General features: G+C 38.3%; 1 protein-coding gene across 5 annotated transcripts in view; it reads left to right on the top strand.

Moving 5' to 3' along the window:
- CCDC15 (coiled-coil domain containing 15) overlaps window positions 1-26080 on the top strand; it is a 47295-nt gene that overhangs the window by 274 nt on the left and 20941 nt on the right. For 2 of the 5 annotated variants that reach the window (XM_043873954.1, XM_043873938.1), the window contains exons 2-14: window positions 325-513; window positions 2751-2900; window positions 3451-3642; window positions 8388-8501; window positions 11129-11251; window positions 13383-13499; window positions 13759-14283; window positions 15209-15328; window positions 17795-17869; window positions 18171-18293; window positions 18773-18895; window positions 25334-25426; window positions 25582-25685. In XM_043873954.1, coding sequence (XP_043729889.1) covers window positions 334-513; window positions 2751-2900; window positions 3451-3642; window positions 8388-8501; window positions 11129-11251; window positions 13383-13499; window positions 13759-14283; window positions 15209-15328; window positions 17795-17869; window positions 18171-18293; window positions 18773-18895; window positions 25334-25426; window positions 25582-25685 — 2039 coding nt within the window. In that variant the 5' untranslated portion in view covers window positions 325-333. Of the gene's footprint in view, window positions 1-7; window positions 514-2750; window positions 2901-3450; window positions 3643-8387; window positions 8502-11128; window positions 11252-13382; window positions 13500-13758; window positions 14284-15208; window positions 15329-17794; window positions 17870-18170; window positions 18294-18772; window positions 18896-25333; window positions 25427-25581; window positions 25690-26080 lie in introns of those variants that run through there. The other 3 variants (XM_043873972.1, XM_043873946.1, XM_043873963.1) reach the window with 3 other exon arrangements.

Raw genomic sequence — 26080 nt, 5'->3', positions numbered from 1 at the left:
GTTCCCACCCCGCACCCTCCCAGTCCCGTCGCCCTCCCGCTGCTACGCTCTTTCCTCCCTTTCTCTTGTCGCTGTGCCCCCAATGGCACAGTTTCCTTCTCTCAGTCAGATTCTTATTTCTTCCCCGCGCTCCTCCGTGTTGCTTTTCGAGGGCGATCCTGAAACATTTCCTTCCTTTACAACACTTTATTTGTATCGTCCCTCTTCCTTTCTTCCTTCGCCAGAAGGAAGTCTTTGTCAGGATTCTGTGGCACAGGTGTTAGGGAATTGAGTTTTTTAAGGCGGTCGTTTGAAGATTTTGAGCTTTTCCTCTCTCCTAACCAGGAGTCATAGATGCCAAGAAGTATGGCCCCCCTCAAGAAGCCTCGAAATACCACAAAGTTGCCCCTGGCTTTAAACCCCTTGAAGAGCAAGGACGTGTTGGCAGTGCTGGCTGAGAGGAACCAGGCCATAGCACCCGTTGGGGCCTGGGTGGAGCCTGCCCCGCCAGATAGTTCAGAAGTCCCGGCAGCTGTGAGTGTCAGTTTGATGCCAATGTGGTGGGGTTTCTTCTCCCATCTTTCTTTTTATTAGCCTTCCCTAATTCCTTGTGCTCGCATAAGCAGTCTGAGGATGCTGTTTGTATTCCGTCATAAATAGTTACGTTTTTGCTGTAGGGTTATTGAACAAATACGTAGTTGTTAATTAAATTATACAAAGATGTTTAGTTGTTTCTAAATGTGGTACAGTCTTATCTTTGGTTTACACTTGAGAGCCACAACTTGGAACCAGTCATGCACTTCAGGAAAATGTTTGGTAATCTCAAGGTGAGGGCAAAAGAGGGCAGGCAGACAATGGGAGTTAAGGAAAGAGGCGCAGGTGGCTTCAGTTTGTCTGGGCTTGAGTTAACGAGTCACTTGTCCAGACTTGATGTATATATCTCTCCTTTGGAATTGTGTTACCTAATCATTGATACTTGTACATTCTACTCTCTGGTACATATGTTCTAGAATAGTTTATGGGACAGATTTCTTGGAACTCATAATTTTAATTGGAATTTAAATTCACTTGATTTTGAGAATTTAAAGACTGTGAAATAATTTGAGGCACCCCTCAGAATTAGAATTTGGTATCACGGTGTTAGAAGAACGGATAGACAGGAGGTATATGATGGGTTTATTTAATTTGGCGATTCCTTATGGAAGAGAAACATAGTCCAGAGAAAAGCAATACAGTATAGGGCGTAAGTGTTGGAGTCAGAGAATGTTCTAGCGTTGCTACTTGCCAGCTGTAGGATCTTTGGCTGCTACTAAAGATGAATGTTTCTGAGCCCATTTCCTCATCTTTCATGTAAGAGATAAGAATACCTAGTATTAGAGCTAATTTTGAGGATTCAGTGATAGAAGTTAAAGTGCTTATGCTAATAGATCTTTAATCATGGTGACTACTATTATTTTCATTCTTTGCCATTCAGAACACTTAGAGGAAGTGAACAATGATCAAGGACTCAAATGTAATAAAACGTTCCAGATTGTTTTGGAATTAAGCTTTATATAAATATTGAGTACTTTTGTATTCTAGGCTCCCTTATAGTAGGGGAAGCAAAGGAGAATGAAACACATTTCCTGCCCTCAAAGGAGTCATAATCTAATAGGGAGTTAAGAATTATTGTACTCAATGTTAGTAAGAATGAGAGGTGGTGCGTGGTGGTGGTGGTGTAGTCACTAAGTTGTGTCCGACTCTTGGGACCCCGTGGACTGTAGCCTGCCAGGCTCCTCTGTTCATGGGGTTTTCCAGGCAAGAATAATGGAGTGGGTTGCCATTTCCTTTTCCAAGAATGAAAGGTAACAGAGGGGTATTGGATATTCATGGAGACTGAGTAAGCCTTTTCTAGGTGGAGATGACAGGAAGGGCATGCTTGGTTAAAAATGCAGCAGAATTCTCATTTTATAATAGCACATGGTGGGTGAGTGGTGAGCCATCTGATATGTTAATGTTAGTTTCTCAGTCATGCCAGACTCTTTGCAACCCCATGGACTACTAGCTCACCAGGTTCCTCTGTCCATGGAATTCTCCAGGCAAGAATGTTGGAGTGGGTAGCCACTCCCTTCTTCAGGGAATCTTCCCGATCCAGGGATCGAACCCAGGTCTCCTGCCTTGCAGGCAGATTCTTTACCATCTGAGCCACCAGGGAAGTCGAGCAATCTGGTATATGTGGACTATTTTACTCACTTTAGAAACTGAAGCACAAGATAGGTTTGAATTGGTTCATTAAGAATTAATGAAGATACTTTTAGTTCTCAGTACATGAAAAATTAAGATTTGATTTTTGTGCTCACAGGTTCTAAGTTTTAGTTTGTGATTTGGTTTCAGTTCTTGGTACTCACTTGAGCTTCCCTGGTGGGTCAGATGGTAAAGAATCTGCCGGCAATGCAGGAGACCTGGGTTCAATCCCTGGGTTGGGAAGATCCCCTGGAGGAGGGCATGGCAACCCACTCCAGTGCTCTTGCCTGGAGAATCCCCATGGATAAAGAACCCTGGTGGGCTATAGTCCATGGGGTCACAAAGAGTTGGACATGACATAGCGACTAAGCACAGCACAGCTATGTTTAGATTATCAGCTCTGAACTACTGTGACTTCTTCACTGTACAGGGAATTTTGGATTATAGAACTGAATTATTTTTTCGGGATTGTATCTTGACCACTTTGTGTTTACAGTAGGCAAAACTAGTGGGACATTAAATTTATTTTCTATCTTTCATCTTTAAAGACTTCAGCATATATAATTGAAGAAGAACTGAAGGAGCAGCTAAGAAAGAAACAAGAAGCTCTGAAGCGTTTTCAGAGACAAGTCAAAAGCCGAGTAAATCAGCAAGTTCGGCTGAGAAAAAAGCAACAACTTCAGAGGTCTTATGAAGCTGTAAGTTCAAAAGTGAGCCTGAGTAAAGATTGGACGGAACATGTGTTTGTTTTGGGAAATGCAATTAGGAAACAACAGAATCACCTTTCTTGATTCCAGGCTTTGTTTCATTAACTAGTGAGGGCAGTAGATTTGTAGGCAGAGAAACTTGTTTCTGTTTTCCTGTGTTGTTCTGATGACCTCTTGCTTTCACCAGATAGTTATAAATAATGTCAGAGTTTGGGTTGGGGTTTAAATTCTGGCTTTGCTCCCTATTAGCTATGTGGCCTTGGGCGAAGTGCTTAAATTCTCTCAGCTGTGGTTTCTTTATCTGTGAAGTGGGGACATAGTTCTTGTCTCACAGTGTTGTTTTGAGAATTAGATAATATAGATTATTAGCACCTAGTAGGTGCCTGGTAAATGTTAGTTTCTTTGTCAACTAAAATTTCCCATCCCTCTCCCCAACCCCGGTTTTAAGACTTTTGGACTGCTTGTAGATATCAGTTGGTTATACTGGGCTGGGGGGAATCAGTCTCACTAGAGGAATCTCACTCATTCTTCCTTCGTGTAGGCAGAGAAAGAAGGCTCTATAGCCATGCACTCTTCAGATCTTGCACACTTAACTCCTAAAAGAACAAGCGTTTTTCCAAGCAATTTGAATGCTGCTATTGGAAGTGCCAGATTGCCTCCTCCCCAGATGCTTGAGGGTGGAATAGAAGACAGAGAGAATCAGTATGAACTGTTCCAACAACAAGCCCAGGCTGTAAGTACATATTCATTTTATTTATGTCTCTGGTTTTTTTCTTTTTTTTAGATATATGACATACCTGGCCTATGATGTAGAGATTAGGAAGTGTCACATCAACTTCAACTTTTATCACCTTCCCCAACTTTTATCACCTCCCCCCCTTTTTTTACCTTGGTAAAGTGAAGATTAATGGGATGATGTTTATTTTTAATATACATTTTAAATTTATATTTAAAATTATATGAGAGTCCCTCAGACAGCAAGGGGATCAAATCAGACAATCCTAAAGGAAATCAACCCTGAATATTCAGTGGAAGGACTGATGCTGAAGCTGAAGCTCCACTACTTTGGCCACTTGATGTGAAGAGCCAACTCATTGGAAAAGACCCTGATGGCTGGGAAAGGTTGAGGGCAGAAGAGAAGGGGGAGATAGAGGATGAGATGGTTGGATAGCATCACCGAGTCAATGGACATGAGTCTGAGCAAACTCCAGGAGATTGTGAAGGACAGGGAAGCCTGCGTGCTGTAGTCCATGAGGTTGCAAAGAGTTGGACATGACTTAGTGACTGAACAACAGCAACAAAAATTTTTATTTATTGATTGGACACTTATGATACCAAAGTATTAGAGTTCAAAACTTATGAGAAAGAACTTTAAGTCAAAGAATGTAGATTTTCCAATTATACTTAAGTTGTTGTGGGTAAGTGACTCTCAATTTGTAGCATACGGACAAAAATGACTCCTAACCTCTATTGCACAAAGGTTCAGTACATATATGGGACTTTCAATGATTGTTTTTGTTTCTTTTTTCTGTCCCTCAATCTGATTATCACAATAAATTGGTCTGTAAGTCAAGTAATAATAAGTAAACTCTAAATTGACGTACTCACAAGTTTTTAATATAACTTTTCAGTGATTCACTTTGTATACCTAATATTTAAAAATTAACCACCATGAATAGCTCCATCCACTCAAGTCACTTGACGCCATCTAATCAGCACCCCCACCCTACTTAGTGTACCTTGGCTTTTGTTCAGTTGATCATGTTCTTCAACTTGGTTGTGGGAATAATCCTTCATCTTATCATTTTATTTTATTTTATTTAGTTCTACCAGTTTATTGCTACCAACCCATCTCCCTCCACCCTCCTTATGCATGTGTGCTCAGTCATGTAACCCCATAGACCTCAGCCCGCCAGACTCCTCTGTCCATGGACTTTTCCAGGCAAGAATGCTGGAGTGGGTTGGCATTTCCTTCTCCTGTCTTATCCTTTTAAAGTGTAATCCAAAGGGTTAGTAAGAGGAGGAAAAAAATGTGGAAAATTACGATTATGTGAAAATAAAAGTTGTGTGATGCTAACATGCTTGGTCATAAATATGGAGCAAATCTTTTTGTGCTGTTAGGATAAATAGAGAAAGCTTTATTATAAGTACATGTTGTGTTGAGATACTTTTTAAAAAGATTTTTTTCTCTTTGCCAGACTATGACTTTTTCTTGTTATTGTTTGGCTTGTAGTGATCATTTTTTATTTTCTTTTAACTATTATGAACAATTTACCGAGCCAGTATTTATTGAGCCAGGCACTGCATAAAGTACAAAGGATAAAACATTGACCGAGACAGACACAGCCCTTGCTTTCATGGTGCTTGTAGCTATAAATCCCATTGTAGTGAGGATTGTACTTCATCTGTATAATACTTAAATAGGACACATCAGTCCACAGATATTTGAATATACAGCATTTGTTAAGCATTGTACGGTTACTAATGATATGTGAAATAGGACCTTTCATGGGTTTACATTTCCAAGTAGAGGTACAAAGCTAACAGACTCCTAATCTGTTGGTTAAAATATGGAAATATTTGCTGCATTTGGTGATAAATTTGTGCAGTGGAAGTTCAAAAATGTTTTAATTCTAAAGAAATAGTTGGGGAAGAATTCTTAGAGGAGGTGAAATTGAGCTGTATATTTTGAACTGGTAAACTGAGTTGAATTGGTAAATTCAAAAGAATTTTAAGATAGGAACAGTAAAAAGTCTAGAATATAAAAGTTTTTATACCCTGTTTTTTTTTTTTCTTTTTGGGCTGGGCCTTGGGGCTTGTGGGATCTTCCTGTTCCCTGACCAGGGGAAATCCATGCTGCTTGCTGTAGAAGCAAGGAGTCCTAACCATTAGACCGCCAGGGAAGTCCCGACCCTGTTTTTTTCTTAAAAGAAGATGAGCTCCTGAGGAATATTCAGTGACTTAAACTACTCTAAGCCTATAAACTTTTGCTTATGCAATCCGTGACAATAGTAGCTCAACTTTTTTTTTAAATCTTACTGTTTCTGTTGCACTTTCTATCCACTAGATGTCACCAAGAACTAGACAGTGAGACAGTGTCCAAAGCAGTAACTCCTTTGGGACAGTTCCAGTCGAACTGCGACAGTTGGTCAGCCTGTCTCTACACGTGTTCTCTCTTCTTTACTTACTTTTCTACTGCAAACTGGTATTCTCATCATCACAGCTCCACAACTTTGGCATACTTAAAACTCCTTTAGCCTCTTTGTATGCCTGTTCATTTTACATAATTTGTTAAATGAACATTTAACAAATTGTTAAAATGAACATTTAACAAATAGGGGGATTTGTAAGCCCACAAACTTAGTGGCTTAGAATGACAAAAAGTTTTTCTCTCACAGTTGTGGAGACCAGAAGTCCAAAATCAGTTTCACTGAGCCAAAATCAAGGTGTCTGCAGGGATATGCTCCTTCCACAGATTCTAGGGAATATTTGTTCTTTGACTCTTCAAGCTTTTGGTGTCTGCTGGCATTCCTTTGCTTGTGACCACATCAAACCAATCTCTGGCTCCATCTTCACATCACCTTTTCTGTATGTCTGGTTTTCCTCATATCTAATATATTTTATAAAAACCACTTGTGATGGCTTTTAGTGCTAGTCTAGATAATCCAAGATCATCTCAAGATCCTTAACTTAATCACATGTGCAAAGGCCCTTTCTCTTTATAAAGTAACAATTACAAGTCTAAGGAATTAAGACCTGATACCTTTGTGTGCGTGCTAAGTCGCTTCAGTTGTGTCCAACTCTTTGGGACACCATGGACTATAGCCTGCCGGGCTCCTCTGTCCGTGGGATTCTCCAGACAAAATTACTGGGTGGGTTGCCACATTCTTCTCCAGGGGGTCTTCCTGATCCAGGAATCAAACCCACATCTCTTGTACATCCTGCATTAGCAGATGGGTTCTTTACAATTGACGCCACCTGAAAGCCTCTTGATATCTTTGGGTGACTGTTATTCAGCATACTACATCCTCATAGCAGGTCATTGAAAGGGCTTTTGAGTTGATTTAATGACAGAGAAACTGAATGTTAGGTATAGTCCAATTGCTGGACCAGTTGAAATATCCTGCTTAAAGGACTAAAATCAATCTGTGATTCTAATAGAGGTGTGACTTGATGGAAAATGAAGAATACATAAGTAACTCTTATTTAAATCTGTCACACCAAGTATTTTGCATCCTTGGTCCCATTATACAGGGCAGTTATGTCTGTCATACCTGACAGTGAGTTAAAGCAGGCGTGTTCGTGGCTCTGTATTTTTTCGAAACTTCAGCTGCAAATATACTGTATCTTTTTGCATTGTGATTAACTCTATCTTGACCCATTTAGCTACTCTACTAACTAAATTTAGCTACTCTAACTAAATTAAAAGTCCTCCTTTTAATAGAATAAAGTATAATGTTTCAAGCTGGTTTCTCTGGCTAGAGGTATAGACCTTCTTAGAAGCAAGGTCAAAACAGAGGTAATATGCTGTAAGGAAACTGGACTGGTAACAGAATTTTCATCTCTAGTCACTATTAGTAAATATCATAAAATATTTGTTATTTATATCTGTAAACCATAATCATTATTTCTCTGTAAGGGAGAAATGATGTCGTTAAACTTTCACTGGATGGGTTGAAATTGGTCCTGGCTTTGCCATAATTTCACTGAATGGTATAGGAATATGCTTACCTGGATTTTCCTTAAAGGAACATTCTGTGCAGATATGGGAAGTGTGAAATAGGCAGTGCTTCCCTGAAAAAGAAATCAAAGTAGGTGCTTACTGAAATTGCTAGGTAGAAATAAGGGAATAAACAAAATTAACATATTTAATATTAATATTTATTACTAATTGTTGTCTAGAGTACTTGAAACAAATTGGTTCTGTTGAGATGTTTGAATTTGTATTCTAAATTAATGTAGGAAGGCTTCCTGGAAGAAGTGACATTTGAGAAAAGACAAGTAAGTACAGTCTTCAAATGTTACAGGTGAAGAAGTAACCCATATAAATAAGAAAAAACAATTTTAGGGGACTAGGAGTGATAAAAGTGATCAGGCATGCAAGGACAAGTTGAAGAAATAACTCTTTATTAAGAAGATAGGTAGAAGGTAAAGAATATATCTGCTGAATCATTTCCAAATTCAGATCTTTAGGTTCTAATATTTTTGTGTACTTACTTAATATAAAGCATACATTATTAAAAAATGATTTGAGTAACAGCACTTAAATCAAGTTATGAAATGCAGTCTCTTAGAATAATAAAAAGTGTTGTAAAAGCTTATCAGCGCATCAGAAAGTCTTCTTTGCAGGTAATCCTCTGGTCTCAGGTCTGGCATTTTTTAATAATAGGGGCCTGTTTTCCTGTTGGAACACTTAGCGAATTTGATATTAAGACTTTAGCCTGTTTTTGTTTTCTTTTTTCCCCTTTTCCTTGGCAGCTTAGTCAAAGCATGAAAGAAGCACGTCATCAGCTGGCATCATTTAAAACTGTGAATCAGAAAGATGCACCAGAGTTTCCAGATGATATAAAGAAAAGCTTTCCCACCCAGGAGGTAATTTAAGTTCTAAAAATACAGGTAAAAAATAGGATAAAGATTAATTTATATCTCAGCATTGTTTAGAACTAAAAAATAATTGGAAATGACCTTAATTTTCCAATAGTAGGGAGTAGTCTACAAACATGATATATCCATATATAGCTGTTATCAAAAATATCATGCTTTCAAAGGATATTTGAAGCCTAGGGAAAGTGTTTGTGATATGAACGTAAGTGGAAAAAGTAGGATATAAAATTAGATACAGTATAAGCTCAATTTAAAACATTCATTCAATAGATATTTATGGACTACCTGTAGTTGCCAGGCATTGTTCTAGAAGCAGAACTTAACACTGGTGAAAAGATCCCTCAAGGAGCTCCTGTGCTAGTAGGAAAGCATATTCTTAAACAAGCACACAAATGCAGAATATTATTTCCAATGATAAGTGTAAAGCAAAATATCGAGATGGGGAGAGAATGCTCTATGCATAGACAAAGGCCTGAAAAGAAATGGACCAAGAGGTTCATGCTGATTATTTCTGGGTAGTGTTATTACAAGTGATTTTTTTTCTTTTTTTTTTTTAAATCATAGAAATTTTCCATAATTATATATTTTAAATTTTAATCAGGAAGGAAGAGGTCAGTGACATTTTTTAAAAAGAAAGAAATTCTCTTAGTTTTTTGGATTTTTTTTTTTTTTTTCGCCATACCAAACAGCATGAGGAACTTCCCTGACCAGGAATTGAACCTGTGCCTTCTGCAGTAGAAGCATGGAATCTTAATCACTAGACCACCAGGGAAGTCCAGAAAGAAATCCTTTTGTTTCAAAATATAGAATAACTTTCTGGATGTCCCTGGTATATATTTTTCCTGGTATATATTTTACCACAGTGAAAATAAAGACTGTGATTGCAGTGAGAAAAGCTATAGAATAAAGTTAGATCGAATTGGAACCTAAATATTAAGTTAGGTTTAAAAGAATATTTAAAGCTGTGCTTATAAAATTAAATTGTTTTGGTGTCTCCCTATTCCATGTTCACAAATTTGGATCCTAAACCCATATATTTCCCTATGTTTTCTTAATTTTGGCAATAGTTTCAAGTTTTGATAGGTAGCATCGATAAAATGGATCATTAATGTCTTTTTTACTTTTTTTGGTACCTTTATCAGCTGTCTCTTGTTTAGTTCTCTCTCAGTTTTTCTACCTAATTGGTATTTTTTTTTTGTTTACATTTTCCTAGATTACATGTATGTTTATATTTTATTTTTGTATTTTTTCCTTAAGTATCTCAGTGCAACCAGCAACCATCAAAGACACGCCTCTATGTTTGTAGTTAGTAGAATACTTCCTCTATACTTCCCTGTAGCTCAGATGGTAAAGAATCTGCCTGTAATGCAAGAGACCGGGTTTGATCCCTGGGTCAGGAAGATCCCTTCAAGATGGAAGTGGCAACCCACTCCAGTATTCTCACCTGGAGAATCCCATGGACAGAGGAGTCTGGTGGGCCACAGTCCATGTGTCACAAACAGTTGGACATGGCTAAGTGACTGACACATATTTAAATATAAAAAGCAAGTAGGCATGGGTGTGCTTAATATTGCATTCCATCTTAGATGCATTAAGTGTGGTTACCTCTAGGATTGCATTGTTGTGACTCAAGACAGAGTTTCTTTTGTAACTAAATTCTTGACTTGATTTCTTGACAATTTTCATACCTCTTCCACAGATTTGGCAGTACTGAAGTTTGGGTCCATAAGACTGACTTCCTGGTACTGCTAAAAGGAGATGGTTGGACCCAGTATATTTAAACCAGAAAAAGAAGGATGACCAGATCCTAGAGACTGATAACTTTATATTGTGCAGAACATATTCAAACCTTTCAATTGGTGTTTTTCCAGGAAGAGTACTGTTCCTAGGTCTGACTGAAATAATTATCCAGTAGAAGGGAGGAGGTTAAGTCTGACATAAAATCCTTGTATAAACCAATTTTATACGTCAAAGGTGCCATTTAAGTGTAGTTCATTATGATAATGATGATGACTCTGGGCTAGCTGCTTGCTTTCAAAGAATGCATGTGCTATTTCAGGTAAAGTATCACAAACAAATCTATGCCATATAATTGACAGTGAAATATTTCTTATCGAGTATGTAGTCTTTGTTTTAAATCTGAACAGTTTTCTACCCACTCAATTGTGAGCAGGAGGAATCTGCCAGTCAGAAAGGAGAACCACCTATAACCCAGTTGAGCTCTGGTTTCATTTGCTTGTTAGACTTATTTTTACTGATATTAGAATCTGTCTGGTTGTTAATGTTGTACTGGATTTAGAGATACACGTAGAAAATAGTTTTGTTTGCCCACTGTTAGATCACCAAGACAAAATTATAAGCCTTCTGAAGTTGTTACTGGCTAGGATAGGGGCAAATTGTAAAGTAAGTTAAAATATTCTTCTACCATCTTATTTCACTCCTAACGTTTGTTATGTAAATGATTTGTTTGTATACGTGAAATAGAACTCTCTGTTCTGTATTAGATTACTGTTACCTGCTAAGATTGTATCAGATATTTCACAAAAACTCAACTTAGTGTTATGAGCGTATTGCTCATAATGGTTTGTATTTGTATTAATTTTTCTTTTTTGCAGAAAGCACTTTGTAGGAAGCCATCATTTACCAGGATAAATATAGGCATAAGAGGAGAACTGCCCTTGGAGATCCATCAAGGTCTTTTAACTCCTGCAGATTACCAGAAATTTATGGATGATCAGGTAGGTAAATATAAAGAGTAGAGGGGTAAAAAGACACCCTGTTAGAACTAACCATACATAATTAAGGATGGACTTAAGTATTGGGATTATAATATCCAATAATTTTTTTTCTATTTAATTTTTTAATTAATATCTATTAATTTTTTTTATTGAGCTATAATTCACATACCACACAATTCACCCACTTTAAAGTGTACCCTTCAGAGGTTTTTGGTATATTCACAGGATTGTGCAACCATCATGTGAAGTTGCTCAGTCATGTCTGACTCTTTGCGATCCCATGGAGTGTAACCTGACAGGCTTCTCTGTCCGTGGGATTTTACCGGCAAGAGTACTGGAGGGGGATGGTGCAACCATCACCACAGTCTAATTCAGAAGATTCTCATTGTCCTTAAAAGAAACACTGTACCCACTAACTGTCACTCCCTAGTCCCTTCCTGTTTCTGTCCGCAGTACTAAACAACCACTAAACTACTTTCTGTCTCTGTAGATTTGCTTACTCTGGGCATTTCATGTAAATGTGTGTGTCATATAAATGGAATAATATAAAATGGGGCTTTTGCGACTGACTTCTTTTACTTTGCTTAATGTATTCAGAGTTCATCCACCTTGTAGCATGTATCAGTACATCAGTATATTATACTTGGTATATCCATTCATCAGTTAATAGACATTTGGATTGTTTCCACTTAGCTTTTATGCATAATTGTGCTATAAGCAGTTACATGTATTTGTGTGAACATTCATTTCTCTAGTTATGGAGTTTCTGGGTCACATGGTGACTCTGTGCCTAATATTTTGAGGAACTGTCAAGCTGTTTTCCATTAGCAACATATGAGGCTTCCAGTGTGTCCACATCCTCTTCAGTCCTTGTTGTTGCCCATCTTTTCATAGCCTCCTGAGTAGGTTTGGAGTGGTATCGCACCATACTTGCAGTTTGTATTTTCCTGATGACTAGTGGTCGTGAGTATCTTTTCATGTGCTTATTGCCCATTTGTTTATCTCTCGTGAAGAAAAATCTGTGTTCAAATGTAGTGCCATTTTTAAGTTGTGTTGTCTTTTTATTATCAAGTTGTAAGAATTCTTTGGGCTTCCCTGTGGCTCAGCCATAAGGGATCCACCTGCAATGCAGGAGACAGCTTTGATCTCTGAGTTGGGAGTATCCCCTGGAGAAGGAAATGGCAACCCACTCTAGTCTTCTTGCCTGGGAAATCCCATGGACAGAGAAGCCTAGCGGGCTACAGTCCAGAGGGTTGCAAAAAGAGCCGGACTCTACTTAGCGAATAAACAGTAACAAGAATTCTTTATATATTCTGAATGCAAATCCCTAAAGTTGCATGATTTGCAACTATTTTCTCCCATTCTCTGGGTGGTTATTTCATTTTTTGTGTGTGTATATGTGCGAGAAGCCTCTTTATTGGGGTACCTTCCTTCATTGGTGTGAGAACAAAAGTTCCAATTAACCATGTCACTGCTTTATTCTCATAGTAGATTTTTTCCTCCAATTCTTTTGAAATTTTAGACTCATTGTAAATATATCTTTCTACATTAAAACTACTCCTCAACTCACAAAGACCCCACTTACCTTTGATTTCTATGGACACATTTTCAATTACTCATTTTATCCACTATACAAAAATCCCACCTTTTTGTAAGCAGTTTAAAGGCCCTCAAACGACTCTCCACCAATTCATCAAAAAAAAATTACCAAAATACAAATATTTTTAAAACAATAAAAAATTTCTGTTTCCAAAACCATATTTACAAGATTGACATTCCATCAATGTAACAATGAAATTCCATCAACATTGTCATCAATGTAAATATTCATTTCACTTTCTTAATGCTGTCATTTTTTAGCACAAAATTTTTAGTTTTGGTGTAGTCTAATTTATCTTTTTCTTTTGCTGCTTGTGCTGTGGTGTAGTATCTATTAAACCATTGCTTAATTCTATGTGTTCTTTTAAGAATTTTATAATTTTAGCTATTATAATCCATTTGGAGTTATTTTTTATATATAGTGTGAGGAAGAATTCTAACTTGATTCTTTTACATGCATTCTTGTTTCTACCTGTAATAGATACATTTGTTTGTTTGTTTGTTTTTCCATTTTTGTTTGTATGTTCTTTAGGAACCTGAGGAATCTTCATCTGTTATGATAGATAAGAAAGGGAAAAAGCATTTGTCTTGGGGGGACCAGGAGGATCTCTTTTCTGAAGACAAAGATATACCTTTCAGCAGAGTTCAGGTAAAGCAGAGGGAAGGGAGATGGTATAGTAGAAATGAAAGTAATTATGATTTGGACTTGGGCTGTTGGTATTCTTGTGCCTGGTTTGGTCTTGTAGATTCAGGTTCTGTTGAGTTGAGCAAAGACTGTAATTTTGCATTTTATCTTAGTAGTTTGTTTGACTACCATATCCTTTTAAGATTATTTTAGGAATCTCACAGAAAACCTGAGTGTTACTGCTACTTGGCATTCTATATTCAATGTTTCTGTTCACTTTTAGAAAGTACAGTTCAAAACCCCACTATTTGATGTGATGGAAGAGGAAGAAGTAAAGCAGTTACATCAGGACGTCTTGCCGGAAGCCCAGGATTATCTTCCAGAAGCCCAGGGGGATTTGACAAGTGTCCTCGATGCTGAGTGGGAAGCCCAGCGCTGTGAGCCGAGGCTCAGTACCCGGCATATCGATCTGGAAGGCCACACTGTTGAGCCCAAAGCCCAGGCCGTTAAGACAAAAGCTAAGAGTGTTACGCTGAAAGACCAGACTATTGGATTAGAAGATGGGGATATTGCCTTGGAAGTACAAGATTTTCCACTCCGAAATCAGACTTTTCTACCCACAGATCAGCACATTCTCCCCAAAGACCAGAATGTTCTACCCAAATGTCAGGACCAGGATTTTCTACCCAAAGACCAAGATTTTCTACCCAAAGACCAGGGTGTTTTACCCAGAGACCAGTGTGTTCTCCCCAAAGACCAGAATATTCAACACAAATGTCAGGACCAGGATTTTCTACCCAGCAATCAGGTAAAATAAAGTGGAAAGAAGATACAACAAAAAGAAAGAAGCATGTTAAGGCTTGTAGTGGGATTTGCAAGAACTATTGCAGCAGATTTAGAGAGTCGTAGTTGGGGAAAAAATAACTTGCCTGATTGATTTCTCACATGTCCAGCATTCTTATTAAGTGTTAAAATTCTTAGCAGCAACATATTACCCCTGTTTGGACAATTTACTTTTTAAAAAAACTTTCTTCATTAGGTAAAGTATTTCTCAGAGCTATCATCTGTTTTGAGAGCTGAAAGATGGGAAAAAAGAGTAGACCACAAGTGTCCAACAGTATTTTTAACCCAGGTCCCAAGGCCAGCCCTCCAGCAAAGATTGATTAGACTAAGAGGAAAAGAAAGGGATCAACAGGAAGTAAATTACTTAGGGCTGTGGCTAGGCTTATGTGGCACAGAGTATAGTGTATTAACTTATTCTGTAAGATGATGGCCTCAGTTAACTTCTGAATTCTCACTGCAACCTAAAGTATTATTGATTACCTTGTGTTTCTTAACTGAACAATTGCTATTTTATATTTGTTCTTTTTTGGAAAGCAGATTTGAAGCCAGCAGTATCAATGTTGATAGGTAGGAGTCGGGGAGAGGTGTTTCCTGTGGATATCTGTCAGGATCTTTTACACAGGCATGAAGATGAGGCCTTCATCGGTGGCAAGGTAGAGCAGAAAAAGGAGAGAACATGAGGAAATGTGTTGTTTGGGCTTAGTTTGGAGCTTTCCAAGATTGTTCTCAGATAGATTTCAAGAAGTGCGGTTTGTGTTTTATTCCATATTGTTTCACATTATCTGGAGTTGAAAAAATTACTGTAAGGCTCCTAGTAAAGCCTGGACTATTATTTCTATCATGTTACTCCCATTGAACAATTGACAATTTATGCTTTTTTTGTCTTTTAGAAGGTATGCTTCAAGGAGACATATTGTGATATGATGAGTGAGAAGAGAAAAGACTTTTCTCTGGCAAGTTATCAGTATCTGCCTCCTAAACTTCAGGACCAGGCCTCCATCAGAGATCAGGTAGAGCTCAATCAAAAAGATATAGATGGGGGACTTCGCTGGCGGCCCAGTGGGCTTCCATTGTGGCTCAGACCGTAAAGAGTCGGCCTGCAATGCGAGAGATCTGGGTTCTGTGCCTGGGTTGGGAATATACCCTGGCAGAGGAAGTAGCAACCCACTCCAGTATTCTTGCCTGGAGAAACCCTTGGACAGAGGAGCGTGGCAGGCTACAGTCCATGAGGTCACAGAGTCAGACACGACTGAGTGACAACACTATTCCAGTGGTTAAGACTCTGCACTTCCTCTGCAGGGGGTGCAGTTCAGTCCTTGATTGGGGAGCTAAGATCGCACATGCTCTGAGGTGTGCCCCTCCTCCCCACCCTGCAGAAAAAAAAAGAGATAGATGGAAAATAAAGCAACTGGATTTTACACATTTCCAACAACTGGTAATGTGAAATATAGAATCAGACCCTTGTTTAGTGGACTGTATCAGTCAAAGCAGTTCTGTCATTCAGAAGGCTGATAAATCACACTTGTATTCTTATTGTGGAATCAGACTATTTTAATTTATTAAGATTATGCTATAGCTTTTGGTGAGGCATTGTTCCCACAGGTATACTGCTCTTACATGAACAATGTAGGGGAATTAGCGGATTCTAAATTACTTAAATTTTGAGGGGGTTGTCAGACTGTACTGTGAATGTTTCGGGATTAAAAATTAAGATCTATAGAGTTGGGTTAAAAGTTTAACATCCTTGTTCAAACTAAAATGTATCAGAATACCCTCATGTGGTACCATTTTCCTGGCGTTCTCACTGAAGCCCAGAGTGTTAAGGTTAGTATGTTGCCCTGGTTATATGATATGCTTTCTGTTTTTGTTGTTTCTTTTAAATGTATTTCTGAAGCAACTGTCATCTCTAATGTGAGAAGAAAGATGAATTGACGCTGGGGTGTCATCAGTGTATTAAACCTACAATGTAAGACCACCCCCCACCCCCTGGAGAGCAGGTAGAGCAGAAGACAGTGGGAACACTGTCTACTTTCTAAAAAAGTAACTGCAGATGGTGACTGTAGCCATGAAATTAAAAGACGCTTGCTCCTTGGAAGAAAAGTTATGACCAACCTAGACAGCATATTAAAGAGCAGATATATTACTTTACCAACAAAGTTCCATCTAGTCAAAGCTATGGTTTTTCCAGTAGTCATGTATGGATGTGAGAGTTGGGCTATAAAGAAAGCTGAGTGCTGAAGAATTGATGCTTTTGAACTGTGGTGTTGGAGAAAACTCTTGAGAGCCCATTGGACTGCAAGGAGATCCAACCAGTCCATCCTAAAGGAAGTCAGTCCTGAATATTTATTGGAAGGACTGCTGCTGAAGCTGGAACTCCAATACTTTGGCCACCTGATGCAAAGAACTGACTCATTGGAAAAGACCCTGATGCTAGGCAAGATTGAAGGCAGGAGGAGAAGGGGACGACAGAGGATGAGATGGTTGGATGGCATCACTGACTCAATGGACATGAGTTTGAGTAAACTCAGGGAGTTGGTGATGGACAGGGAGGCCTGGTGTGCTACAGTCCATGGGGTCACAAAGAGTCGGACATGACTGAGTGACTGAACTGAGATTTGGGCTAGAGCTTGTCAAGCTAGCTTGTGTGTAGGCTGCATAGAATTAAAGCTTCTGGCATTAGGCTAAGAGTATGATGTCATCAGTTGTTTCAAACTGTGTCAGATCTAAAGAAAGTCCAGGTGACAAAGCATATGTCTGTCATTTGGGCCAAATAAGAGATAGATTTTACTTACATAATATTGATTGATTGTCAGTAAATAGTTCTTGGTAAACTCAAGTCCTTCAGTAAATTTGGGTTTGGACATTTAGTCTTCTGTACATTGAAGGAATTCTACTCTTGGGCAGCTGAAGCAGTACACCAAAGCCAGACATCCAGTTTGCAGACCAATTATGATAATGAACAAAACAAGCTGTTTGCCACTCAAAACTTCCCAGACTGCACCACTTCTAGTGTTTGTACATGGAATTATCGGGGACATTGAGTAGGTGTCCTTAAGCTTGTTTCCTGGCTTTACCTGAGAAAATGTTGGCAACTTTATAAAGATATTTTCTTGTTGCCTTATCTTATTCTAAATGTATTGTTGAATAAAGAGTTACCCCATGCAAAAAAAGAAAAAAAAAACCCAGAATAATCTAGGATTTGCTTTCAAATACTCTAGGAAAAATGTGGGAGAAAAGATATATGAAAAAACATGATGTTGCTAATTGCTGACACTGGGTGATGGGTATCTTTGGATTCCTTATACTATTTTTTTTTCTACTTTGATGTATGTTTGGAAATTTTATATTAAATACACACATGCACACACCTGTTAAATTATCCTCCCCTAGTATCATTATTTTGGGTTGTCAGTGAAGTGTGCACTACTAACCTATTATCTTTGCTCAATTAGTTTTGTATTTTGTTGTTCCATTAGAGCAAGTGTGTTAAGCAACCCTCATGTTTCAAGAAATGGGAGCTTGGAAGAGGAATTGCTTCTGGAGTGTGGTTGGTATGTCTCACCCCGTGTTCAAGACCTAGCTTTTCCAAGCGAGTAAGTAGAACAGAATATAGTGGGGAGTAAGTGATAGTAGATTCCTTAGGTTTGAATTCCACATTGGCAGGGCAAAGTCGTAACTGCTTCAGGGGTTTAGTGTTAAGGTCAGTAACAATGGGCAAAGGTATAATGTCCTCTTGTTCTGTGGCTGTTCTGCCCTGTTGAGACTGGTTCTGGCCTCTTCACTGAAGCTTTTGCTAGGGCCCTGGCCTGATGCTACTTCTTGGACAGTTGTTCAAGGTTTCTTTTCTTTTAGCACAGGAACTACGGGCAGGCCTCGCATAATGTGACAGATGAGAAATGGAGAAAGGAGCTATTTCTGGAGCGCTGTGAATGTGTCATTCGTGACATCCAGGAGCCAGTCTCTGCCAGAGAGCAGGTAGAGCTTAGTGTAGTGAAGAGTAAGCAGCAGAAAGTCAATTAGTGAGAGTTTGATATGGGCTTGCCAGAGCTGCGCTGCTAGCAAGCAATGATGATAGTGTTATCTCTTATTAATAGTATTAGTAATGTTATTAGTGTCATTATGAATAACAGCTTAAATTCATTAAACATTTACCATAGCCACAGTGGTTCTAGAACTTTGTATCCGTTGTCTCATTAAACTCTCAAAATAACCCTGGGAGATCGATGGTATTATTATCCTTGTTTTACCAATAGAGAAACTTAGGATTTCTTCGCAGATGCGGTTAAGATCTACAGTAGTGGCAAGAAGTGTAGTGTCTGCTTTCATGCTTTAATGCATCAGAAGATTCTTCTGACGGGTTTAGATTACATCAGGGCTATCCCTGCAGCCTAAAGTATTTTCACAAGCATCATGTCACTACTTATGCAATTTGGTGAACCCTTTGTATCTTTCAGAGCTTATGCTCCATACAGCAACCATCTGCTGAAACAGCTGAAAGATGGCAGGAAGATTTGCTTCTGGATGGCCATCAGCATCTTGCACCCAAGCAGCAGAGAGAGGCTTCCGGCAGAAGACAGGTAGAGCAGACTGTTGAGTGTGAGCAGTGGAATTTAGATAGGGTCATAGGTACCTACTGAGCTGGGAACAGTAAGGCTGAGCAAAAAGCAGGTTCTTGGTTTATTTCGTGGTGTGTGAAACCTGTCCTGACCTACGATTACTCCCTGAAGGCTAGGGTCTTGTCAGAAACACTTGTTGCCTATTGGGAAAATTGTGTTTTTTACATGTGTATTCTCTTATAAAAGGTGTGTTTTCAGTGTCTCTTCTTTTATGAGAAGCGAAGAAGTAAGTGGTTCCTGAAGGGTCGGGGTCAGGAGGATCTTGCACCCAACAGCCAGGACTAGATCCCCATCAGGAGCCTGGTAGAGCACAAGGCAGGATCACTAAGACATTTAGGCTGGAACTTGTTAGGGTTATGTTTTCCAAGAAAATGTTACGGTACTCTGGCCTACTAAGCTTTCCCTATGGCTGAAGTCTAGTTTATTTCCATCAGAATTTTACACTGTCTGCATAATTTTTAACTCGTGGTTTTTTGTTATTTTAGAAACAGAGCCTTCAGGCAACCAGCATTGTTAGAATGTATGAAAGAGAGAAAGAGAAATTTTCCCTTGGTCCTTTTAGAGAGCAGAAAGAAAAGGAGGAAGAAAGGCAGAAAGAAGGACTTGGCTGAGCTTTTCAGACTAAGCTGCAGCTTCTTTGTTATTTTTGGTTCGGGTCTAAGGTTGGCCTAAGGGAAGGCTGTTGTGTTTTATTCTGCATCGCCATTTCTGTATTCTGCAAGCCCTTTCTACTTCCGGTCCTTTGCATATTTTTTTCCTCTTTTTGAGAGGCTTCTCTTTTTTTCTTTGCGAAGCTGGTCCCTTCTCATCCTTTAGGTTTCAGCTTCAACTTCTCTGATCACCTTATCAAGATTAGGCCTCCTCCCCTTTTGTGTTTTTCCTCTGTCCCTGCATTCTGTTTCCTTCTCTATACACAAGACAGTTGGTAATTACTTACTTCCATGTTTTCCAGTAGTCTGTAAGCTTTATGAAGAGAGAGAGTGCACCTGTTTTGTTTATTGGAGTGTGGACAGCCTTTAGCTTGGTACCTAGTACCTGCTTGCCTCTTGCTAAGTTTGTTTAGAAAGAATTGGTCAGTCAATCAAACGTTTATTGAGCACCAGTTTGATGTTAGCCATTGTTTAGGTTTTAAATATTAAAGATATAGCTGTGAATAAGACTTAGCACTCAAATTTCAGACCGTCTGAAGAAGAGAGACTGGCAAATAAGCGATAATTATGAAGCAACGTAATTAGTGGTAGAGAATGGATAGGCCATTAACTGAGCAGGAAGAGGGGTACCTAATCCTGACTGTTTGATTCAGGGTGCCACTTTAATAGTCAGAACCTCTTCTTCTTGTCCTTCTGTCACACCAGCCCTGAAAATCCTAGATCAGTCCTTTCACCTTTCAGACTCCTGAATAATCCAGGTTTATTGTAAAAAAAAAAAACCTCTTTAATGGTGTAGATTTATACACATTCATACGTAGGGTTTTACTGGATCCCCAGTGCTGCTTAGTGTTTTTCCTAGTTGCCACTTGTTAGTTCCCTCACACATGGCCCACACTGATAACTCCAAACCTTAAATATTCCATAAAGTTCTTTCTGCACCCCTATACTTTCTGATTTTCATTAAAAAAGAGGCCATAATTCAATAACTCCCTTGACCATTTACTCTTTTGTCATTCTTGTTTCTACTAGTCTCAGAGGAAGAATTGTCTTTTTTTTTTTTTTAATTTTTTTTGACTGGGTGGTACACAAGATCTTAGTTCCTTGACCAGGTATCAAACCCAGGCCCCCTGCATTGGGGGTGGGGAGTCTTAACCACTGCACCACCAGGAATGTCCCATCCTAGAGTTGTCTTTCTTTGGATCCATATTCTGGATTTGCTTTCCATGTTTTTCTTCTGGGTCCAGTTTTGAACATTATAATGTGAGACTGACTGACTGTTAAAATCCCCTGAAGAACGTTCCTTTTTTTGTTCTAGCAGGCAGTTGACTTGGTTAAGTTCAGGCTCCAAGTTCTCTCTCATCTTCTGTGAACAGCAGCTCCAATGTTAGTTCAGTTCTCAAAGACTTCTTTATACTCCATTAAGTCCATCCCAGGCAGCACAGCTCAGGGGTGATTCTGGGGTGTGTGCCATTTCATACACAGAATTAAGGAATCCACTTTTCTGACTCACTCCTCTTTTTTTTTTTTAATTAATTTTTATTGGATTATAGTTGATTTACAATGTTATATTAGTTTCAGGTGTCACAGCAAAGTGACTCAGTCATGCGTATACATATCTGCATTCTTTTTTAGATTCTTTTTGAGTATTGAGTAGCGTTCCAAACTCACCCCTTTTCAGGGTACCCCACCCATATACTCTCCAGATACTTAGAGCCACATTTCCTACAATTTTTACTTAGAATCAGTGAGAGAGAGCTAGAGGCTCAGAATGGGCTTACTCGTTGGCCGGTGCTGGAAGTCCAATTTTTCTTACTTTAAAAAAATGCTTTTTCCTATTCTTTGGCTGCACTGGGTCTTGGTTGCTGCACGCAGGCTCTCTGGTGCTGTGGAGTGCTGGCTTCTCATCGTGGTGGCTTCTCTTGTTGTGGTGCACAGGCTCTAGGGGCATGGGCTTCAGTGATTGAGACGCGCGGGCTTAGCTGCTCCACAGCATGTGGAATCTCCCTGGACCAGGGATCAAACCTGTGTCTCCTGCATTGGCAGGCAGATTCTTAACCACTGGACCACTGGGGAAGTCCTTTCTTACTTTTACGAAAGCAGAAAAAATAGTTTCATTTTTATTACAGCAAAAAGTAAATAACTAATAAAAAGGAAGAAAGACCCCAAATTACAGAGATAGCCACCATTAACCTTTTGCTACATATTGTTTTTAGATTTTATCTGTAACAAACAAACTTTATTTAGGTATGTAGTCAGTTCTCTTTATTCATAATAGTTATGTTCTATAAACTTGCCATAAATAGTGCAACTGAATTTTAGTCAATACTGAACCATTGCTTAACTGTTTTGTGTGAATTTCTGTGTAGACACCTTGTTAGTATGTATTGTTGATTCATTAACATTGGATTCAGGGCCAACGGCACTATAGCTCATGCCTGAATGAAGCTTATTTAATAGACGTATTTTCTCCATAAGGCACATCACAACCTTCTTATGCTAAAAACACTAGGTAGTACTTGAGCACTGTGCTTGAGGGGTGTTTTAAATAGCACAATCAACAAAAAAAGCACAAAAATGCAAAAAGCTTTGCACTCAATGTACATTTGAAAGGATACTTGTTTACAGTATGAAGGCTGAAACAAGAAGGCAGAGCATCGCAGTGTTTGACCTTAGCTGGCAGCATGTCCATCTGATGACTCAGATTTTTCACAACACTGTTCATGTCTAGAGGTGACCACAAGCACTGTGAGCATTAATTCTGTGATAATAAATACATCTTGGTGAATAGGCAAATTCACAAATAAGGACTAGTCAAATAATGAAGCCTGGCTGCTTTGTATACCATACAGGTAACCCATTGAAAATATACAATTCAGTGTTTTTACTATATTCAGAATGTTGTGCAAGCTTTACCATAGTCACTCCTAGAATATTTCATCACTGCCCAGAAGTCACATACCTTTAACAAGCTTTCATTCCCTTTTGCCCCTTACCTCCAACCCCAGCCCTAGGCAACCATTAGTCTACTTTTTATCTCTCTAGATTTGCCTATTCTGGACATTTTATATAAAAGAGATCATAGAATGGCCTTTTATCACTGAGTTCTTTCACTTAGCATAATGTTTTCCAAGTTCATAGACCTCGCAGCATGTAGCAATGCTTCATTCGTATTTGTTGGATAATATTCCATTGTATGCATGTAGCATATTTTATTTATCCATTCATCAGTTGGTAGGCATTTGGATTGTTTCTACTTCTTGACTATTAATAGTGAATAGTGCTGCTGTGAACATTTGTTTGTATGTTTTTCTGTGATGCGTGTTTCCATTTTCCTTGGGTGTATAAGTAGGAGGGAAATTGCTGAGACTTATGGTATCCATATGCTTAACCTTTGGGGAGGGACTGCCAAACTGGTTTCCAAAGTGGCACAGTGCTGTTCATTCTTACCAGCAGTATTATGAGGTTTCTGTTTCTCCACATCCTCACGAACACTTGTTATTGTCTTTTGTCTTTTTAATTATAGCTCTCTTAATGGGTATGCAATAATATCTCATTGTGGTTTTGGTTTACATTTTCTTAATGATTAATGATGAGCATCTTTTCATGTGCTTATTGGCCATATGTGTATTTTCTTTAGAAAACTATTAAAGTCCTCTGCCCAATTTCTAATTGGATTATTTGTCTTTTGATTATTAAGTTATGTGAGTTCTTAATATATTTTACACATAGCACCCTTATTTATTTTGTGATTTGCAAGTGTTTTCTCCTATCCTAAGGGTTGTCTTTTCACTTTGTAAGTGGTTTCTTTTGCAGCACAGAAGTTTTTAATTTTGATGAAGTCCATATTATTTACTGTTTTGTGGCTTGTGCTTTTGATGTCATATCTAAGAAACCATCACCTTTGTATTTCTCTTAAGAGTCTTACATCTCTTGCATTCAGGTCTGTGATCCACTTTGCATTAATCTTCATGTATGGTGTTGGGTAGGGGTCCAGTTTCATTCTTTTCTGCATGTGGGTATCCAGGGTGACCCAACATCATTTGTTGAAAAGACTCTTCTTACCCACTGAGTTCTCATCACTCTTGTCAAAAATCAGTTGATTGTAAATACGAGTTTATAATAGAACTACCAGTTCTATTCCACTGATCTGTGGGTCTGTCCTTACGCTATACCACACTGCATTGATTAGTGCAGCTTATTTTTTTAAATAAGTTTTGAATTGAAAAGAATGAGTTCTCCACCTTTGTTCTCTGTTTCAAGATCGTCTCAGCTATTCTGGGTCCCTCATATGAATTTAAGGATTACCTTGTCAACTTCTACAGAGAAGTAAACTGAATTTTTTTTAAGATTTTTTTTTTCTGTGGACCATTTTTGAAGTCTTTTTTGAGGGGTGTTTTTTTTTTTTTTTTCTTTCCAATATTGCTTCTGTCTTATGCTTTGGTTTTTGTGCTGCAAGGCCTGTGAGATCTTAGTGCCCTGAACAGGGATCGAACCCCCATCTCCTGCATTGGAAGGTGAGTCTTCAGTGCTGCAGGAAGGCTTTGTCTAGTTGTGGTGTACAGGCTTTTCATTGCCATGGCTTTTCTTGCTGCAGAGCCCAAGCTCTGGGTGTGCAGGCTTCAGTAGTTGTGGCACACAGGCTCTAGAGCGTGGGCTGAGTAGTTGTGGGGCATGGACTTAGTTTGCCTGTGGCATGTGGAATATTCCTAGACCAAGGGTCAGACTCATGTCCCCTGCTTTGGCAGGTGGAGTCTTAACCACTGCGCCAGCAGGGAAGTCTAGAAGGTGAAATATTAACCATTGGACTGCCAGTGAAGCCCCATCAACTTAAATGTTGATGCAGACGGCATTAAATCTGTTGATTCATTTGCCATCTTAACAATATTAAGTCTTCTGATTCGTGAACAAGAGATGTCTTTTCACTCAATTAGATCTTTTATTTCTTTTAACATGTTTTTGTAGGTTTCAGTGTATATAATTTATATCTTTTATTAAATTTATTCCTAAGGTGTGTTTTGATGGTGTATTATATGGATTTTACCCTTAATTTCATTTTCAAATTGTTCATTGCAGGTACATAAAAATGTAATTGATTTTTGCATACTGATCCTGTATCTTGCAACTTTGCTAACAGATAAATAACTTCTTTTTGATAAATAACTTTTCAGCTAAAAAGATCAACGTAATTTAAAACTTGTATTTCTAAAAGTTAGAGATCATAATTTGAACCATATAATGTCAAAGTAAGTATACTAAATTATGTCAACAGGCTTTCCTAGTACTTTGGGAGAAAATAAGCTCTAGTTTCTTCCCTGCCATGACAGCTGATTGCTATAATATTTTCTTTCAAACTTTTATTCTCTAAATTCACACCATCAAGAATGTGTACAAATTGAAAATTATTATAGATATGAGATAGTAAGAGATCTAATTTTATATCCTATATTTGATCCCAAGCACACAGTCATAATAGAATGATTTCAAGTGACTATTTTAGAAGGCTTCTGAACATTTTGATTTGTCATGAATTCATCCATGTCTTTGACCTGAGTCTTTTGTTTTTGTTTGATTAATTCCTTTTATTCTTTCTTAAAATTTTATTCTTTTATATATATATATGTTTAACTTTTTAAATCTAGTTAAGCTCAAGATTGCAGGAGGAAAGAATTAGTAGATAAAATTATCAAAAGCGTTCACAGGTCTAGCTTTTGGCAGTCTTGTCACTTTGTGTGATTGGACTTCCTAACAGGTTGGTGATGAGTATCAATCAAGATTGAACACTGAATTTCAAACTCCCCTGGCACTTCAGTCTGGAGTAAGTCAAGAGGAAGACAAGAAAGAGGTATGTAGTGGTCATGGCTTTTGGACATCAGTATATGTGAGACTGGAAGCAATTGGTTGTGTCCTAACATACTGAGCTAGTAGTTTAAAGATATTTTCCTTTCTTGGAAAGTCTCTGAGAGCAGAGTCTTAAAAGTTTTTACTTCTCTTCTTTAGCGTCAAAAGCAATACCTGAGGTATAGACGACTTTTCATGGATATTGAAAGAGAACAAGTGAAAGAACAACAAAGGCAAAAAGAACATAAGAAGAAAATTGAAAAGTAAGTTCTTTGACCCTCATTGTGAGCTGTAAATTACCTGCTAAGATCATTTTGGAAGCTGAATTTTAGAAAGAGTCAGACAGTGGTTTTACCTTCTTATCCGTAGTGGAAACAACTATTTTTGATCTGGGTTGCAATGTTAAAAGATGGTTAAGAGTTATATATATATATTTTTTAATAAACTTATTTTTTTGGAATAGTTTTAGATTCATAGCACAATTAAACAGAAAGTCCAGAAAGTTCCCGTTTACTTCTTACCCGCACACATGGACTGCTTCCTCCACTGGCAATATCCTGTACCATAGTGGTGAATTTGTTACAACTCGTGAACCTACACGGACACATCATGACCCTGTTTTACATATGGACAAATAATACTCTAATATCTGGATGTA

The sequence above is a fragment of the Cervus elaphus genome, chromosome 2, assembly GCF_910594005.1.
Source record: "Cervus elaphus chromosome 2, mCerEla1.1, whole genome shotgun sequence".
Taxonomy (NCBI): Eukaryota; Metazoa; Chordata; class Mammalia; order Artiodactyla; family Cervidae; genus Cervus; species Cervus elaphus.
The sequence above is the reverse complement of the archived record's forward strand: the minus strand, read 5'-3'. Positions and strand labels throughout refer to the sequence as shown.